At 46.7% G+C, this 20,226-nt stretch overlaps 1 protein-coding gene across 2 annotated transcripts in view; it reads left to right on the top strand.

Moving 5' to 3' along the window:
* SRSF11 (serine and arginine rich splicing factor 11) overlaps window positions 1–20,226 on the top strand; it is a 235,644-nt gene that overhangs the window by 40,807 nt on the left and 174,611 nt on the right. For both annotated transcript variants that reach the window (XM_069232448.1, XM_069232447.1), the window contains exon 5: window positions 16,048–16,097. In XM_069232448.1, coding sequence (XP_069088549.1) covers window positions 16,048–16,097 — 50 coding nt within the window. The remainder of the gene's footprint in view (window positions 1–16,047; window positions 16,098–20,226) is intronic.

The raw sequence follows: 20,226 nt of genomic DNA, 5'->3' as shown, positions 1-20,226 counted from the left end.
AAGTGGGGGTAACCATGTCAAAAAGAGACACTTTACTACATGACCCCCTCCCAAATGTAACAGGATGAATGAACCTTTCCCAAGAGTCTCTTCATCTTCTAAGTAGAGCAACCTTAAAATGCCATCATGGTCAATCCCAGGTCTGTGTTCCACTTTAAATTCCATTCCCTGTAGAGAGATGGATCGTCGTAACAGTTTGAGTTTTTCACCTTCCATTTGTATTAGCCATCTGAGAGGCCTGTGGTCAGTTTACACAAGGAAGTGAGAGCTAAACAAGTGTGGCCTTAGCTTTTTAAGCGACCAACCACAGCAAAAGCTTTGCTCTCAGTGGCACTTGCTGCTCTCTGGGGAGTAACCTCCTGCTAATGAAAGCAGCAGGTTGGTCATGGCCATCATCATAGATTTGGAATAGGACTGCTCCTAGCCCATGTTCAGAGGCATCTGTCTTTACTAAGAATTGCTTGGTGTAATCTGGAACTTTTAGAACAGGTGCTGAGCACATTGCTTCTTTCAGAGTATAAAAAGGCCTTATGCAAGCTCACTGTCCAGTTTACTTTCTTGGGCATCTTTTTGGAGGTCAGTTTTGTGAGAGGTGCCATAGCCTTTCCCAGTCCTCCTTTAGTTCCCAGTCAAGCCAGGGAATTGCCTGACTTGGGTCTTGGTGGTTGGAGCTACCCAGCTCAGAACTGTCTAGATCTTGGGTTTTAGGGGTAGAACTTGTGCTCCACTTACAAGGTGACTCAAGTATACAACCTGATGACCCTGCCTTATCAGACGCTTGCTTTGGTAGTGAGACATACACTTTCCAGAGCCCCTAGGACCTTGCTAATGTGGATCAAGTCCTACTGCCAGGTAAAGCTAAAGACCCTAATATCATCATGATATGGTGCACTAAAGTCTTCAATTGGCTCACCAACCTTTGGAAGGTGGCAGGGGCATTCTTCAATCCAAAAGGCATAACATAGACTGATAATAACTTTCAGGAGTCAAGAATACTGACTTCTCTTCTGCTCCAGGGCTTAGATGTATCTGCCAGTACCCTGATGGGAGAGGAGATCAAAAGTACTGAGATTTGTCTGCCCCAACTTGTCAGTCAGTTCATCAGCCCTAGGAATTGGGTGTGCATCTATTTTGGTCACAGCATTGAGGCCCTTATAGTGCACACAAAAAACAAATGTATTCCTTCCCACCCTGGGAATGAAGCTTGGGGACTAAGACAACTGGGTGGCCTAGGGGCTCAGAGTGCTCAATGACTCAAAAGTACTGCATCTTGATTACTTCCACGTTGGTGCTCTCCTTGACATGATCAGACTGTCTGTATATTTTATTGTTGACAGGTAAGCTATCCATAGTGTCCACATCATGAGCACACCAGGTAGTCTGACCAGCGTTTAAAGAGAAGAGCTCAACATACTGATGCAAGACTTGCTTGCAGTCAGTTTTCTATTGGTCAGTGAGGGTGTCTGAAAAAGACCACTCCTTCAACTGAGCTCTCTTTGGGATTGCTGGTGGGGAGATCAGAGAGAGGTTTACTCTCCGCTTCCGTCCCTCATCAGTGACCATAAGCATAGCCCTCTGAGCTCCGTCATGATAGGTTAAGTCAATTGACATTAAAGCTTTTGGGGTTCCTGCAAGAGCCAAAGTCCTCAAGGTAGATGACTTTCCCTTTTCTTTCTAGTTTAGGTTAGGGTCCTCTCCATTTGTCCTGGAAGGCCCTAGACGCCACAGGCTCCAAACCCCATACCTTCTGCCCTAGTTGGAACTCCACCAGTGCAGTCTTTTGGTCATACCAGAGCTTCTGGAGCTTTTGGCTGGCCTCACGGTTTTTGGAAGTTTATTACATGTACTCAGCCATTTGAGAGCGAAGGCTAACAACGTATCTTGCTTAGGTTCTCCAAGATGTATCTCCCATCCCTCCTTCACAAGACAAAGTGGTCCCTTCACCAAATGCCCAGACAGAAGTTCAAAGGAGGAAAAACTCACTCCCTGGGTATGGCAGTAGGGCATCCAATCTCCTGAGTTTTTCAGGGAGTCCACCAATCACATCTTTCAATGTCAAGTTGACTCTCAACAAGGCCATTGGTTTGTGGGTGGTATGGGGTAGTGAACTTATAGGTCACAACACATTCAGCCCACACGTGTTTCAGGTAGCCAGACATGAAGTATGTACCGCTGTCTGACTCCACCTCCTTTGGAAGGCCCACTCTGGCAAAGATACGAATGAGGACCCTAGCTACTGCAAGTGCAGTAGTAGTCCTCAGGGGAATTGCCTTGTATCAACTGGTTGCATGATCCACTTCATCAAGTATAAATTGGTTTCCTGATGCTGTTGGAGGGCCTAGAGGACCAACAATGCTAACCCCCAACCAATGAAAGTGGAATTAAGGGGGCCATTGGGTGGCCACCTGTCTTGCCACTGTCTTGACAAGTGGCACAGGAGGTTCGATGGCATATGTTGCTGCAGATACACATGTTTGGCACAGTCCGCTGCCTGGTGTTGGGCTCGGAGTATTACAAGTTGTTTTTCTTCGAAGAAGTCTTTTTTGGTCACGGGACCGAAGGACTCCTCCCTCTTCGGCTCCATTGCGCATGGGCGTCGACTCCATCTTAGATTGTTTTTTTCCGCTGTCGGGTTCGGACGTATTCCTTTTCGCTCCGTGTTTCGGTTCGGAAAGTTAGTCAGAATCTCGGAAGAAAGTGTCGGTATTGTTCCGTTCGGTATCGGGATAGTTAGGTACATCGACACCGATCATCGGAAGACTTTGGGGTAGCTTCGATTCCCCCATCGGGGCCTGGTCGGCCCGACCGCGTGCGACATCGAAGCCGATGGAACGGACCCCGTTCCTGCCCAAAATGTCACAGTAAGTATCCTTATACAGATCAGCACTTGGTCTGTAACTTGTGCTTGTCCCCCGAGCACAAGGAGGATACCTGTGAGGCCTGTCGAGCCTTCCGGTCCAGAAAAACACTCCGGGACCGAAGAGCCAGGCGTCTACAAATGGCGTCCACGCCGACAAAACAACGTTTTCGACGACGAAGAGGAAACATTCTCGGTTCCGGACTCAGAATCCGGAGACTCCGACGTCGAACAACAGCAACAAACTGTGAGTAAGACGTCGAAAAGTAAAACCATCGAGAAAACGAAAGCCCAGGGGACGCCACTGCCAACAGGCCATGGCTCGACCCATAAAACAGGCGACCCGTCGAAGGCGCCGAAAAAGGGCACGCCCATAGCGAAGACACCCGACTCCGGTCGAGGGACCGCCATGGAGCAACCTCGGAGCCGAGATAGCGGCTCCGAGAGACAAAAACAAGATACCGGCACCGAAAAAAGATTCTCTCTCGGCGCCGAAAATTTCCACACCTTCATCCTACACAGAGGAACAAGGAATAAGTGGCCAGATGCACAAATTTGGACAAGAGCTCCAAAGTGTAGAATCAGACTACACACAAAAGAGACTGTACATCCAGCAAGACACAGGGAAGATATCAACCCTTCCCCCAATAATGAGGAAAAGAAGGATCGGTCTCCTCAAGGATGACGCACAACCACAAGCCAAAGTGGTTAAAAAAGTCACGCCTCCGCCCTCTCCACCACAACAGGCATCGCCGGCACAAACACCGCCACAAATGCACTCACCAGCGCAAACTACCATAAGTCAAGATAATCAGGATCAAGACGCTTGGGACCTATACGACACCCCAGTGCCGGACAATGATCCAGATTCATACCCCACAAAGCCGTCACCGCCAGAGGACAGTACCTCATACTCGCAACTGGTGGCTAGGGCTGCAGAATTCCACAATGTCCAACTGCATTCCGATCCTATAGAGGATGATTTTTTATTTAACACCCTCTCGGCTACACATAGCCAATATCAATGTCTCCCAATGCTACCAGGGATGTTACGGCACGCAAAACAAATTTTTGAAGAGCCCGTAAAATCAAGAGCCATCACCCCAAGGGTGGATAAAAAATACAAACCACCACCCACAGACCCAGTGTTTATTACTTCGCAGTTACCACCTGACTCCGTAGTAGTAGGGGCAGCTCGCAAAAGAGCAAATTCCCATACATCTGGCGACGCCCCACCTCCGCACAAAGAAAGCAGAAAATTTGATGCGGCAGGAAAAAGAGTAGCATCACAGGCAGCCAACCAGTGGCGCATCGCAAATTCTCAAGCGCTGCTGGCCAGATATGACCGCGCACACTGGGATGAGATGCAACTTCTCGTAGACCATCTTCCCCAAGAATACCAAAAAAGGGCGCAGCAAATAGTTGAAGAGGGACAAACGATCTCAAACAATCAAATCCGCTCTTCACTGGACGCAGCCGATACTGTAGCCAGAACAGTCAACACTGCTGTCACCATAAGGAGACACGCTTGGCTCCGCACTTCAGGCTTCAAACCTGAAATCCAGCAGGCTGTCCTTAATATGCCCTTCAACGAAAAACAACTTTTTGGCCCTGAAGTGGACACAGCCATTGAAAAACTTAAAAAGGACACAGACACGGCCAAAGCCATGGGCGCACTCTACTCCCCGCAGAGCAGAGGCTCTTTTAGAAAAACTCCATTTAGAGGGGGGTTTCGTGGCCAACCCACAGACACCACCAGCCAACAAACAAGAACCACACCATATCAGGGTTCATTCCAAAGGGGAGGTTTCAGGGGATATAGGGGGGGTCAATTCCCAAGGAGTAGGGGAAGATTCCAGACTCCAAAAACACCTCCACCTAAACAGTGACTTTCAAGTCACGCAACCCCTTCACTCAACACCAGTGGGGGGAAGACTAAGCCAATTCTACCAATCTTGGCAACACATTACAACAGACAATTGGGTATTAGCAATAATCCAACATGGCTATTGCATAGAATTTCACAAATTCCCACCAAACATCCCTCCCAAAACACGCAAAATGTCACCACAACATTTAGAACTTTTAGGACTAGAAGTTCAAGCACTACTGCAAAAGGATGCAATAGAGTTAGTACCAGTACAACAAAAAAACACAGGAGTTTACTCCCTGTACTTTCTAATTCCAAAAAAAGACAAAACATTAAGACCAATATTAGATCTCAGGACACTAAATACCTACATCATATCGGACCATTTTCACATGGTCACACTACAAGACATCATTCCACTGCTCAAACAGCAAGATTACATGACCACATTAGACCTAAAGGATGCGTACTTTCATATACCAATACACCCTTCTCACAGAAAGTACCTAAGGTTCGTATTCAAAGGAATACATTACCAATTCAAAGTGTTGCCATTCGGAATAACAACTGCACCAAGAGTGTTCACAAAATGTCTAGCAGTAGTAGCAGCACACATCAGGAGACAACAGATACATGTGTTCCCTTACCTAGACGATTGGCTAATCAAGACCAACACAGTAAAAAAATGCGCAAACGACACCACATATGTCATACAAACCCTTCACAAACTGGGGTTTTCCATCAACTATACAAAATCACACCTAGAACCGTGTCAGACACAACAATATCTAGGAGCAACCATCAACACATCAAAGGGAATTGCCACTCCAAGTCCACAAAGAGTGCAGGCATTCCACAAGGTAATGAGTGCTATGCTTCCAAACCAAAAGATACAAGCAAAATTTGTGCTAAAACTTCTAGGCATGATGTCATCATGCATAGCCATTGTCCCAAACGCAAGACTACACATGCGACCCTTACAACAGTGCCTAGCATCACAATGGTCACAGGCACAGGGTCAACTTCAAGATCTGGTGTTGGTAGACCGCCAAACATACCTCTCGCTTCTATGGTGGAACAGCAAAAATTTAAACAAAGGGCGGACATTTCAGGACCCAGTGCCTCAATACGTTATAACAACAGATGCTTCCATGACAGGGTGGGGAGCACACCTCAATCACCACAGCATTCAAGGACAATGGGATATACACCAAACAAAATTTCATATCAATTACCTAGAACTGTTAGCAGTATTTCTAGCGTTAAAAGCCTTTCAACCCATAATAACACACAAATACATTCTTGTCAAAACAGACAACATGACAACAATGTATTATTTAAACAAACAAGGAGGAACACACTCAACACAATTGTGCCTCCTAACACAAAAAATATGGCAGTGGGCGATTCACAACAACATTCGCCTAATAGCACAATTTATTCCAGGAATACAAAACCAACTAGCAGACAACCTTTCGCGAGACCACCAACAAGTCCACGAATGGGAAATTCACCCCCAAGTTCTGAACAAGTACTTTCAAATTTGGGGAACACCCCAGATAGATTTGTTCGCAACAAAAGAAAACTCAAAATGCCAAAACTTCGCATCCAGGTACCCACACCGCGAATCACAAGGCAATGCTCTATGGATGAGTTGGTCAGGGATATTTGCATACGCTTTTCCCCCTCTCCTTCCATATCTAGTAAACAAGTTGAGTCAAAACCAACTCAAACTCGTACTGATAGCACCCACATGGGCAAGACAACCTTGGTATACAACTCTACTAGACCTTTCACTAGTACCGCATGTCAAACTACCCAACAGACCAGATCTGTTAAAACAACAGATCAGGCATCCAAACCCAGCATCATTGAATCTGGCAATTTGGCTCCTGAAATCCTAGAATTCGGACACTTAGACCTCACACAAGAATGCATGGAGGTCATAAAACAAGCGAGAAAATCTTCCACTAGACACTGCTATGCATCTAAGTGGAAAAGATTTGTTTACTACTGCCATACCAATCAAATACAACCATTACATGCCTCTACAAAGGACATAGTAGGATACTTACTACATTTGCAAAAAGCGAATCTCGCTTTTTCATCTATAAAAATACACCTTGCAGCAATATCTGCTTACCTACAAACTACTCATTCATCGTCTCTATTTAGAATACCAGTTATTAAAGCATTCATGGAAGGGCTAAAAAGAATTATACCACCAAGAACACCACCAGTTCCTTCATGGAACCTTAACATCGTCTTAACAAGACTCATGGGTCCACCTTTCGAACCCATGCATTCCTGTGAAATGCAATATCTAACCTGGAAAGTCGCATTTCTCATTGCAATCACATCCCTCAGAAGAGTAAGTGAAATACAGGCATTTACCATACAAGAACCATTTATTCAAATACACAAAAATAAAATAGTTCTAAGAACAAATCCAAAATTTCTGCCAAAAGTAATCTCACCATTCCATTTAAATCAAACAGTAGAATTGCCAGTGTTCTTCCCACAACCAAATTCCGTGGCTGAAAGGGCACTACATACATTAGACATCAAAAGAGCACTAATGTACTACATTGACAGAACAAAGCTAATCAGGAAAACAAAACAACTGTTCATAGCTTTTCAAAAACCACACATAGGAAATCCAATCTCTAAACAAGGCATTGCTAGATGGATAGTCAGATGTATTCAAACATGCTATCTTAAAGCCAAAAGAGAATTGCCTATTACACCAAAGGCACACTCAACCAGAAAGAAAGGTGCTACAATGGCCTTTCTAGGAAACATTCCTATGAGCGAAATATGTAAGGCTGCAACCTGGTCTACGCCTCATACGTTTACTAAACACTACTGTGTAGACGTACTAAATGCACAACAAGCTACAGTGGGCCAAGCTGTACTAAGAACATTATTCCAAACTACTTCAACTCCTACAGGCTAAACCACCGCTTTTAGGGGAGGTAACTGCTTTATAGTCTATGCCAAACATGTGTATCTGCAGCAACATATGCCATCGAACTGAAAATGTCACTTACCCAGTGTACATCTGTTCGTGGCATTAGTCGCTGCAGATTCACATGTACCCTCCCACCTCCCCGGGAAGCCTGTAGCCATTTAGAAGTAGATCCTAAATCTTAAACATTTGTACATTTGTAAATAATTATTATAAACTCTTAACGTACATACATATTCACTCCATTGCATGGGCACTATTTATAGCAAACAACTCCATCCTCACCCTCTGCGGGGAAAACAATCTAAGATGGAGTCGACGCCCATGCGCAATGGAGCCGAAGAGGGAGGAGTCCTTCGGTCCCGTGACCAAAAAAGACTTCTTCGAAGAAAAACAACTTGTAATACTCCGAGCCCAACACCAGGCAGCGGACTGTGCCAAACATGTGAATCTGCAGCGACTAATGCCACGAACAGATGTACACTGGGTAAGTGACATTTTCATTATGAACCTCCTTCACCTTCTGGGACATGCCGGCCAGTAAAAGTGGTTTATTAATCAACTCCAAGCTTTAGCCTGGCCAAAAAGCCCAGCTAGGGGGGAGGTCATGGGCCAAAGTCAGGAGAAACACTCTAAACTGCTGAGGCACTACCACTCTCCTGGTGGCACCAGGTTTGAGGTTTCTGACCTCAGTGAAAAGGAGTCCCTCCTCCTAGTAGGTCCTGTTGGAGCCACTGATATCTCTTTTCCTGATCAGCAGCTTGCTGTCTCAGGCCTTCAAGAGTGGTACAGGTCCTTTGCCCCTATCACAGATCTTCCCTAGAAGGGATCCCCCAGGGCCTAGGAGTTCTACCTGGTAAGGCCCAAGCTCCTGGGGCTCAGTTCCCTCTGGAACTGACAGATCTTCTCCCTGAGGAGAGGGGACCTGATCTGGTATCTGTTTAGAGTAGCAAGGGCCATTATTCCAGACTTCAACTATTTTTCACCCTAGGCTTTGCACTGTGCCCTTGTTTTCACGCAATCACCCATTGAGGTATATCCAGCATAGCTGCATGTTTTTTTCTTTCAACTTCCGACCATGCTGAGGACACCAGGTCATTGCGTAGCAGGCATTGTACAGGGATTGCAGGAGATACCACCACCTTCTTTTTGGCCAGTAACCCCTCCCCACTCCATGGGTACCATTGCCATGGGATGCACCTTAGCCTGATAATCAGCATTGAGGACTGTATATGTCTCACCAGTCAAGTATTGATCTGAGGACACCAGTTGCTCAGTAATCATGGTGACATTGGCACCAGTGTCTTTCAGGGCTTCAACCCTAACCCCATTGATATGTGGCTGTTGTCTGTATCACTCCGGATTACTGGGCTGGACAGCTAGGGTAGCTACGTCCACCCCACACTCTTGACACTTGAGTTGCCCCAGTGGGTTCACAAACATGATCAGGGCCCACCTGGAATCCCATCTAGAGACTTACTGGTGCATTTACTGCAGGTGCACTAGAGGCATTCTTTTTGGGGGGCAGACAGAGTCTCCAGTTCAGTGTCCAAGAGCCTTGCAGTCGTGACTCCAGGCCTTTTTGGGATCCCAGATTTGACCTTTGTACCCACCCTTGGATTGGAAAGTCTGGGGGCCCACCCTCCTGAGCAGGATTTTGGGACACTTTAGAATAATTTGTTTTTATCCTTTGCCTAGTCACCATCTTTGTTTTGGGAAGATTTCTAGGTCTCTTTCTTATGGTCGCCTCGCCACCGGTAGTTTTGGTCACCCTTGTTTTGGCCCACCTTCTTCCCCAACTACTGAGGAGAAAGTGGACCTAGGTCTACTAGGTACTGATGTAACTTATCTTGAAAGCAATTACTTAACAGATGCTCTTCCATATTTACATTATAAATCCCTTCATAATCATGCACATTGTTACCTCCTAGCCAGCCACCTAGTGTTTTCAATGAAAAGTCTACAGAATCTGCCCAAATCTGATTCTAGATTTTTTCTAATCTCCCTGACCCTGATCCTGTATTCTTCATTGAGTCCAAAGCCCTGAATTGGGGTATCCTTCATGGGGTCATAAGACTCAGCATCTGCCCCATTCAATGTCAGGAGTTTGTCTATCCCTGCATTTACCAGAGAACAGTTCCCAAAGGAGAGAGGCCTAATACTTGCGGTTGACCTTCATGGTGCTACAGGCTCACCTTATGAGTATTTATGGACCATTCCTTTGAGAATTTAAGGTTACAAGTCTCCTGCCTAGTTATAAGTTTGCTGGCACCACAGATGGGTCTTAGGCTCATCTCTTTATTTTTCTATAGCTAAGAGTTTAGCTTCTAAGGCTATTCTCTTGGCTAGTGTCTAGAGATCTGCATCTTCGGTATCTAAATCTTCTGAGACACTACTATTAGTGATTTAAGTGGAGGTATTCTCTGAAGGGGTAGAGCTGGAGTCATTGTCTACCTCATCCACCTCTGCATTTTTCTTCTCGTCCCCAGGGGTAGTGTGGTCGAGCAGCCTTAGGCTTAACACAGAGGACTACAACACATCTACAGATACACGCAATAGTCAATAAATGAGACATGACTCAAAAAGGAGATAACACCATTTTGTAAAAATAGCAAGTATCTTTACATATGTTTTGGCTTTTAGAGAAAAACTATTCAGGTAAGTACGTTTTTAAATATGAATTCTTTTCATTTTAAAAAGTGGACACAGTGCATTTTTTGACTTCTGCAATGTTATCCTGTGGGAGGAAAAACAAGTTATGCAAACTGGTACTTAAAAGGGACTTACAGGGCCAATCTTCTGGAGTTAACGTAAGTATGGGTCAAGGTCCAGGGCAGCACCAACAGGTCACTTCAGGAACCACTGGGGCGTCTGGGTGCAGAGGTACTTCTCAATGCGTTTCAGTTGAGATCAGTCACCGCAAAAAGAGACTCCAAGCTCTGACTAGGAAGCCAGTTGGGCTGAACCAGCAAGTGGGATCAAGCCTTGCGATGCTCAGGGGCGGGTGGGGGTGGACACCTTTGGCCCTCTTCTCCAAGGCCCAGGGGTGATGGATGCAGGGGGTGTCTTTAGGTGTGAGGCAGTCTTGGTTGAGGGGGCTTGTGTGCAGAGGCTGCAGGTGACGTAGGAGAGTCCAGGAGAGGTGAAATCATGATGGACTTGAGGGCTGGTGACCTCGGTTGTTGGGTTTTGACAGTTCTAGAGGCCTCTGTCTTCTCTTTTGGGGATTCTTTAGAACAGGTCCACTGTTCACGGGAGGTCCTCAGTCTTTTTTGAAGCCAGGCAGTCCTCCCAGGATTCTGCAGTCAACAGCTGCAGGACAAATAGACTTTGGTGCAGTTTTAGTCGAGGGATGCAGACAGGTGGATGGGGCTGGTACCAGGTCAGCTGCTGCTTCTTTCCTCTTCTGCTTTTGTGGCTCTTCGGCTTCTCTTATGTCGTTAGTACCCACTTCCTTGGTGCCAGGGGCTCCCCTAAATACTGAATTTAGGGGTGTGTAGGGTAGTAGCCAGTGGGCTACTGACCCTTTGGGGTCACTACGCTGCCCATATGACCACTTCCTGTGGGAGGTGGGGGGGGTGACCCTGGCCCAAAATTCCTAGGTATACCATCACCAAGATAACTACTACTTATAAATCGTGTCCACTTAGCCATAGCCCATCTTAGGGGTGGCACTAGCCTGGGGTTGGCACGCCTACCTGACTAACTTTCCCACCTGTCCAGGTGCCAAATGGGCCCTGGACAGAAGGGGGGGGTAACTTCCTCTCCTGTGAGGGGAGCCACATTGCATTTCAAAGGCAGCAACCCTTTGAGGCCTGCTGCTTTAGGAAGGCGAATCAGCAGTCATCCTTTGAGAGGGGATGTTATACCCTCTTCCCTGGCAGGCTTTTGTTCTGGACCTTCTGAGAGTAGATGAGTCTCACCGTAACGGTCCAAAACAGTGTCTCTGGTGGTAGGCTGGCAGAAACTGGTCAGTGAGCACACCAGAGGCAGCTTCCTTCATGCACAAAGAGTTAAAAGGGTCCAGGTTACCTTACCGTCGAACGGGTAGGCTTTGAAATAGAAGAAATATAAATTAGAAAGTGGTGAAATTGTGAACTTTGTACATTTAGTAACCAAGAATGGAGTTATACACCCAAACACAAAGTGGTATTGGTTCAAACACTTAAGAGGCTTCAGTCCCCCTCATAAAAAAACAAAAAAGAGGTGCTTGTTGTAAGGAAATGCCTCCTTGGCATGGTTACCCCCTGACTTTTTGCCTTTGCTGATGCTAAGTTTTGATTTGAAAGTGTGCTGAGGCCTGCTAACCAGGCCCCATCACCAGTGTTCTTTCCCTAACCTGTACCTTTCTTTACACAGTTGGCACACCCTGGCATCCAGGTAAGTCCCTTGTAACTGGTACCAAGGGCCCTGATGCCAGGAAAGGTCTCTAAGGGCTGCAGCATGTCTTATGCCACCCTGGAGACCCCTCACTCAGCACACACACTGCTTGCCAGCTTGTGTGTGCTGGTGAGGACAAAACGAGTAAGTCGACATGGCACTCCCCTCAGGGTGCCATGCCAACCTCACACTGCCTATGCAGTATAGATAAGTCACCCCTCTAGCAGGCCTTACAGTCCTAAGGCAGGGTGCACTATACCATAGGTGAGGGCACCAGTGCATGAGCACTGTGCCCCTACAGTGTCTAAGCAAAACCTTAGACATTGTAAGTGCAGGGTATCCATAAGAGTATATGGTCTGGGAGTCTGTCAAACACGAACTCCACAGCACCATAATGGCTACACTGAAAACTGGGAAGTTTGGTATCAAACTTCTCAGCACAATAAATGCACACTGATGCCAGTGTACATGTTATTGTAAAATACACCCCAGAGGGCACCTTAGAGGTGCCCCCTGAAACCTTAACCAACTACCCGTGTAGGCTGACTGGTTTTAGCAGCCTGCCACACTCGAGACATGTTGCTGGCCACATGGTGAGAGTGCCTTTGGCACTCTGTGGCTAGTAACAAAGCCTGCACTGGGTGGAGATGCGATCACCTCCCCCAGGCAGGAGCTGTAACACCTGGCTGTGAGCCTCAAAGGCTCACCCCCTTTGTTCCAGCACCACAGGGCACTCCAGCTAGTGGAGTTGCCCGCCCCCTCCGGCCACAGCCCCACTTTTGGCGGCAAGGCCGGAGGAAATAATGAGAATAACAAGGAGGAGTCACTGGCCAGTCAGGAAAGTCCCTAAGGTGTCCTGAGCTGAGGTGACTCTAACTTTTAGAAATCCTCCATCTTGCAGATGGAGGATTCCCCCAATAGGGATCGGAATGTGACCCTTCCCCTTGGGAGGAGGCACAGAGAGGGTGTACCCACCCTCCGGGCTAGTAGCCATTGGCTACTAACCCCCCAGACCTAAACACGCCCTTAAATTTAGTATTTAAGGGCTCCCCTGAACCTAGGAACTCAGATTCCTGCAACCTAAGAAGAAGAGGACTGCCTAGCTGAAAAACCCTGCAGAGAAGACAGAGACACCAACTGCCTTGGCCCCAGCTCTACCGGCCTGTCTCTCCCCTTCGGAAGAAAACTGCTCCAGCGACGCTTTCCCCAGGACCAGCGACCTCTGAATCCTCAGAGGACCGCCCTGCTCTAAAAGGACCAAGAAACTCCAGAGAACAGCGGCCCTGTTCACCCAAGACTGCAACTTTGTTTCCAAAGGAGCAACTTAGACAACAGTGTTTCCCGCCAGAAGCGTGAGACTTGCAACCCTGCACCCGGCGACCCCGACTCGACTGGTGGAGGAACAACACTTCAGGGAGGACCCTCCGGCGACTCCGAGACTGTGAGTAACCAAAGTTGTCCCCCCCTGAGCCCCCACAGTGACGCCTGCAGAGGGAATCCCGAGGCTCCCCCTGACCGCGGCTGCCTGACTCTCTGATCCCGATGCCTGGAAAAGACCCGGCACCCGCAGCCCCCAGGACCTGAAGGATCGGAACTCCAGTGCAGGAGTGACCCCCAGGAGGCCCTCTCCCTTGCCCAGGTGGTGGCTACCCTGAGGAGCCCTCCCCCCCCCCCCCCCCCTGGCCTGCCTGCATCGCCGAAGAGACCCCTTGGTCTCCCATTGATTTCAATTACAAATCCGACGTGTGTTTGCACACTGCACCCGGCCGCCCCCGTGCTGCTGAGGGTGTACTTTCTGTGCTAACTTGTGTCCCCCCTGGTGCCCTACAAAATCCCCCTGGTCTGCCCTCCGAAGATGCGGGTACTTACCTGCTGGCAGACTGGAACCGGGGCACCCCATTCTCCATTGAAGCCTATGTGTTTTGGGCACCACTTTGAACTCTGCACCTGACCGGCCCTGAGGTGCTGGTGTGGTAACTTGGGGGCTCAGAGCAACCCCAAACGGTGGGCTACCTTGGACCCAAACTTGAACCCCGTAGGTGGTTTACTTACCTGCAAGAACTAACAACTACTTACCTCCCCTAGGAACTGTGAAAATTGCACTAAGTGTCTAGTTTTAAAATAGCTATATGTGTTTTATTTGAAAAGTATATATGCTATTGTGATTATTCAAAGTTCCTATAGTACTTACCTGCAATACCTTTCATGCAAAGTATTACATGTAGAATTTGAACCTGTGGTTCTTAAAATAAACTAAGAAAATATATTTTTCTATACAAAAACCTATTGGCTGGATTTGTCTGAGTGTGTGTTCCTCATTTATTGCCTGTGTGTATGTACAACAAATGCTTAACACTACTCCTTTGATAAGCCTACTGCTCGACCACACTACCACAAAATAGAGCATTAGTATTATCTCTTTTTGCCACTATCTTACCTCTAAGGGGAACCCTTGGACTCTGTGCATGCTATTCCTTACTTTGAAATAGTGCATACAGAGCCAACTTCCTACACTTGTTTTTCCCAGGACGATGTAGCTAGCAAAAATTCTAAGATTGGAAGGCTACTTGAGATAGGGGTTGAACTTGTATGGTCTAAAGAGTATGAGTAGGAAGTCAAGCAGAATTAAGAGACATTTAGCAGTTGCTTCTGAGTTTGAGTTTCTATCTCAAGTGAAGACGCAGCATTGTCAGATGCAATTGTGAAAGGCGTAGGGGCCTTTATTGGTTCACAGTGGCGTCGTTTTAAGACAGTAGTGTTTGCTTCCATGAGTTTGTGAGTTTGATAAAAATTGTTTATATAGAAGGAAACTGGTAATTTTCTGGGGGGTGCAAAGAGATACAAAAGGTTTGCCTGGGAAAGTGAAATTCCATTTGGATGGATCACAAGCTGAAGATGTTTTTGAAGAAAGAGCAAATTGTTTATTTTTTCAAATTTCTTTTAGTAACTGGTTTGGCTGTGCAAGAGGTTAAAAAAAATTCAGAGAAATGGGAGGAGAGAAGAATGTGTGACATGAATCTGGTTGGTTACTGGACAGTGAAAATGAAGTGTCTGATTAAACTTTTTGGTAGTACACAACTGCTTGCCCCAATGGTGTTGAAGGCAAGTGAGTGAATTGGCACATTAGGGTCAAGGTGTTCGTAACGAGAAAGAATGTTTTATGATTATTGGTATCTGGGAGTGGATCTCTAAATGGAAAATTTATTAGGTATTTTGTGGATTGCCATTTTAGTGAGGATGCAGTAGGTGAGAACGCGTGTTGATAGTGATGGTGTAAGATGTTGATGATTTTCTAATTTTACAGGTGCTCCTTGCTTTATATGGGATTGGATTTTTACAGTATTTCATGGAATATAGTTTAGGGGTCAAATTGTATGCCAAAAATTAATTCATCATGCTAGTGCTGCTTCATGGTCGGTTCAGCTCTGTTTATGACTTGTGCAGATTGAAAGTGTACTGCCTCATACTTTTTTAGCCTAGTGACTTTTGTGTGTTTGTTTTAAAAGGATTTACAGTACATTTTTGTGGTGGTGGTAGGAGGAGGGTGGTGGTGGTGATGGTAGAGGAGGGGTAGGGGGGGCTGGTTGGATAGGTTTAAGGTGGGGGAAAGGATGCCTGGACGAGGTAAGGGGGATCTTTTGTACCATTTGCTGTCTGTTCGATCCTGTTTCCATTTTTCTTTTCACCCACTCACAGGGTTATTCTGATTATGTAAGAAATGGGCGCAGGATGAGTACTCTGGCTTGCCTGTATTCTGACTGCTGCCACAGCCCTGTAAAGCAAGGGAGGTTTGCCACCTAGAATTTGTGGAAAACGTAAAGTTGCCAGTTACAAGTGCTGTCAACCAGATTTTGTGGATTTTACCTGTAGATAAATACCGCAACTTGTGCTGAATATGATTAGCTACGTACGTTTGACTTGTGTCTGCTTTCCTAAATTCAAATAGCTTAACTCCGATTTCTGTTTTTCTAGTCAATTGCAGCCGATCAACTGCTAAAGCTCATGAGTTCAGTGGATCCAAAGTAAGTCTGAGTTAAAATAATGTGTATCTAATGTTTTTACTGCAGTACTTCATCTGGTTGTTCAACGACTTATCGTAGAAGGCTGCATTTCACCATACCTTTCTTGACGTGGGGGTCAGTTACTTGTTGGGTTGCTGTCTTTGGTGGGGATGGGTGAGGGGGGGGCAGCAATATTACACAGTTGAAAACCTAAATATAATACTTGGAATGAAGAGTTTTGTTTAAGTGCGTGTTACCAGGCAAATACATCAGGGTTTGTGTTCCTAAAACCACGGTGCTTGTAGGGATTGCGTTGATTATGGAAAATGGAACAGTTTTATTTAATCTATTCTCTAAAAATGGTCAGGGATAAAATGTCAGGCTAAATTTATGTTCAGACTCTGTTAATGAGTTCATTTAGTTTAAAAATATTTAAAAGAAAATATTGCTTCTACTCAGGATAAGTTGGTTTATGGTTTAATCGATTTCTTTTGAACCTATATAGGGATCTCGTATGCACAAAGTGCAAATAATTTTTTTGCAGCATGAAATCTCCTCTAGATCACATGGTTTGCTCAGTTTCTCCACCTAGTGTTTGGGTCCGGACGTGACCTTGTTTTTCCTTAAATGTTTGTTAGCATTTATCTCCAAATGCTAAGCCCTGAATGACGTTGACCGTAATTACACAATGCCCATGTGCGTGCCCACCATGTTAGGTTTATTTTTCTTCTGTCATTGGTTACGGAGGTGCATCAAAGAGTTCCTGATGCCTTTCAACAAAGGTCGTCCATAATTCCTCGAAGAATGGCAGCTCATGGTCAAAGGAATAACAGAGATTTACGTTTTTTCTGGGATTTGTCTGGGGAATCGACATTTAAAGAATGTTATTTGGTCAAGGCCGGATCGCTTAAGTTCCTTATCACCATTTTAGAGTGTGAGTGCACACTTATAGTTTTGCCTGAACCTCAACTGAAATTTCACTCTCAGTAATGAATACCCATACTGTATGTTCTGTGTCTATCAGGTCTGTAAATCAGGGACTGTGTCCGATGTTTGTACTAGGTAAATTCCTTTGGGCAAATAAAGTCCTGGTGAGCCTATTAAAGATGGAAAAGCAGAGAAGGGATTCTCTGATGTGGATTCACAGGAGTCTGAGTGGAGAATGGAGGAGGGTGGCACTGTTTATGGTGTACAACTACGGTGTGGCACCCTATACCGAGTCCAGGCTTCCCTTAGTGATGGTTTTTAGGTGTCCGGATAGCAAGCGCTTTTTAGAAGTAGCTGAGGTGAATAGCTAAAGCTTATCCAGGAAGAAACTAAAGCATTTGCAATACCACCGTAGACACAGTACTCAGACACAAGAAAGAACCACACAAGTGTTGCAAAAATAAAGGATTCTTTGTTACAGCACTAAGACTTTCATTGGTATATCTCCCTATAGAGATCTGCACACAATATGTACACCAAGTAACAACCAGAAATAGCATGAAATGTACAGGACCCTATGGAGAGGGCCAAACCATATACTGAGACAGTAGAATGAGAAATAGTGAACCCAACCAAGGTATGTGGGTTAGATCACTAGGAGCTGGGGAAGGACGAAGATGCCAGAGGTAAGTACAGCAAGTGTTCTCAGTGCCCAGATGCAGTTGTTACCTACCCGGTGGTCCTATAGGCTAACAGAGGGACGTTGCGGTTGGAATTCGTAAGTTTCAGGACCCTTCCCAGTGGACTGTGAGGAACCCCAAAGACAGGAGGAAGGTTGGTGAGTGTCCCCACCCAAGGCTACCCAAAAGACAGGAGTACCTATACCAGGGGACCTGGATGCGTAGGGGTGAAAGGACATCGGAAACCCTCACTGAAGTCAATGGAGGCCTCAGTTGTCCAGCTGCTGTTGCGACCCGTGGACCAGGCCAGTGGAACCTAAGAACTGATTCGGGAAGGGGAAAGGGGGAAGGGAAGGGAAAAAGGAAGGGGACAGAATCCAGCACCCTCTGAGGTGCCCAGGTGGTGCAGGTGACAAAGCCTGCCCTCCCAGAGGTGAAGTTCCTGCAGGTTGGTGAAGGAAGGAGTCTAGCTGTGGGATACAGGAGCTGCAGAAGATCCCAGGAGTTGCCTATGAGCTGTTGGTTTCTGGATTACAGGAAGAGCAGTGACCAGCAAGACCTTCAACAAGCACTGGTAAATACAAGCAGATGCTGAAGACGGATTTGCAAGATGTTGGAGGGGCCCACTGTTTCCCAAGTTAGTCAGAAGACGAGCAGCTGTGATCCAGAGCCTTTCAATATCTGTGAAACAGCAGACCCCAGCAGCCAATAGATGTCTTGAGGTGCCTGCGGATGCAGGAGAGTGACTTCTTCACTCCAATGAGATTCCTTTGTGCTTCCAGGTGCAGAGTCCTTGTGACCCTGGAGGATGCACAGCCTTGGATGTTGCACCATTCTTGCAGGATCTGGAGAAACAATGTTGCAGTGGGAGCCTTCCCACCAGAAGCAGACTTGTTTTGTTTCCAAAGCAGACCAGCAGCGGTTCCAGAGGTCAGAAGCCGAATGTAGGAAGTTGGCTCTGTATGCACTATTTCAAAGTAAGGAATAGTATGCACAGAGTCCAAGGGTTCCCCTTAGAGGTAAGAAAGTGGCAAAAAGAGATAATACTAATGCTCTATGTGGTCGAGCAGTAGGCTTATCAAAGGAGTAGTGTTAAGCATTTGTTGTACATACACACAGGCAATAAATGATGAACACACACTCGGAGACAAATCCAGCCAATAGGTTTTGTTATAGAAAAATATATTTTCTTAGTTTATTTTAAGAACCACAGGTTCAAATTCTACATGTAATATCTCATTTGAAAGGTATTGCAGGTAAGTACTTTAGGAAGTTTGAATAATTACATTAGCATGTATACTTTTTACATAAAACACAATAAGCTGTTTTAAAAGTGGACACTTAGTGCAATTTTCACAGTTCCTGGGGGAGGTAAAGTATTGTTAGGTTTCACAGGTGTAAGTAAGTCACTTACAGGTTTCAGTTTTTGGTCCAAGGTAGCCCACCGTTGGGGGTTCAGAGCAACCCCAAAGTTACCACACCAGCAGCTCAGGGCCGGTCAGGTGCAGAGGTCAAAGAGGTGCCCAAAACACATAGGCTTCAATGGAGAGGAGGGGGTGCCCCGGTTCCAGTCTGCCAGCAGGTAAGTACCCGTGTCTTACGAGGGCAGACCAGGGGGGTTTTGTAGGGCACCGGGGCAGACACAAGTCCACACAAAAAGTACACCCTCAGCAGCGCGGGGGCGGCCGGGTGCAGTGTGCAAACACGCGTCGGGTTTTTAATGAGAGATCAAGGGATCTCTTCAGTGTTGCAGGCAGGCAAGGGGGGGGGCTCCTCGGGGTACCCACCACCTGGACAAGGGAGAGGGCCTCCTGGGGGTCACTCCTGCACAGGAGTTCCGTTCCTTTAGGTGCTGGGGGCTGCGGGTGCAGGGTCTTTTCCAACCGTCGGGAAATGGAGTTCAGGCAGTCGCGGTCAGGGGGAGCCTCGGGATTCCCTCTGCAGGCGTCGCTGTGGGGGCTAAGGGGGGACAACTTTGGTTACTCACGGTCTCGGAGTCGCCGGAGGGTCCTCCCTGAGGTGTTGGTTCTCCACCAGTCGAGTCGGGGTCGCCGGGTGCAGTGTTGCAAGTCTCAAGCTTCTTGCGGGGGAGTTGCAGGGGTCTTTAAATCTGCTCCTTGAAACAAAGTTGCAGTTCTTTTGGAGCAGTGCCGCTGTCCTCTGGAGTTTCTTGTCTTTCTTGAAGCAGGGCAGTCCTCAGAGGATTCAGAGGTCGCTGGTCCCTTGGAAAGCGTCGCTGGAGCAGGTTTCTTTGGAAGGCAGGAGACAGGCCGGTAGGTCTGGGGCCAAAGCAGTTGGTGTCTTCTGGTCTTCCTCTGCAGGGGTTTTTCAGCTCAGCAGTCTTCTTCTTCTTGTAGTTTCAGGAATCTAAATTCTTAGGTTCAGGGGAGCCCTTAAATACTAAATTTAAGGGCGTGTTTAGGTCTGGGGGGTTAGTAGCCAATGGCTACTACCCCTGAGGGTGGGTACACCCTCTTTGTGCCTCCTCCCAAGGGGAGGGGGTCACATCCCTAATCCTATTGGGGAATCCTCCATCTGCAAGA

The sequence above is a fragment of the Pleurodeles waltl genome, chromosome 4_2 (genome assembly GCF_031143425.1).
Source record: "Pleurodeles waltl isolate 20211129_DDA chromosome 4_2, aPleWal1.hap1.20221129, whole genome shotgun sequence".
Lineage (NCBI taxonomy): Eukaryota > Metazoa > Chordata > Amphibia > Caudata > Salamandridae > Pleurodeles > Pleurodeles waltl.
The sequence above is the reverse complement of the archived record's forward strand: the minus strand, read 5'-3'. Positions and strand labels throughout refer to the sequence as shown.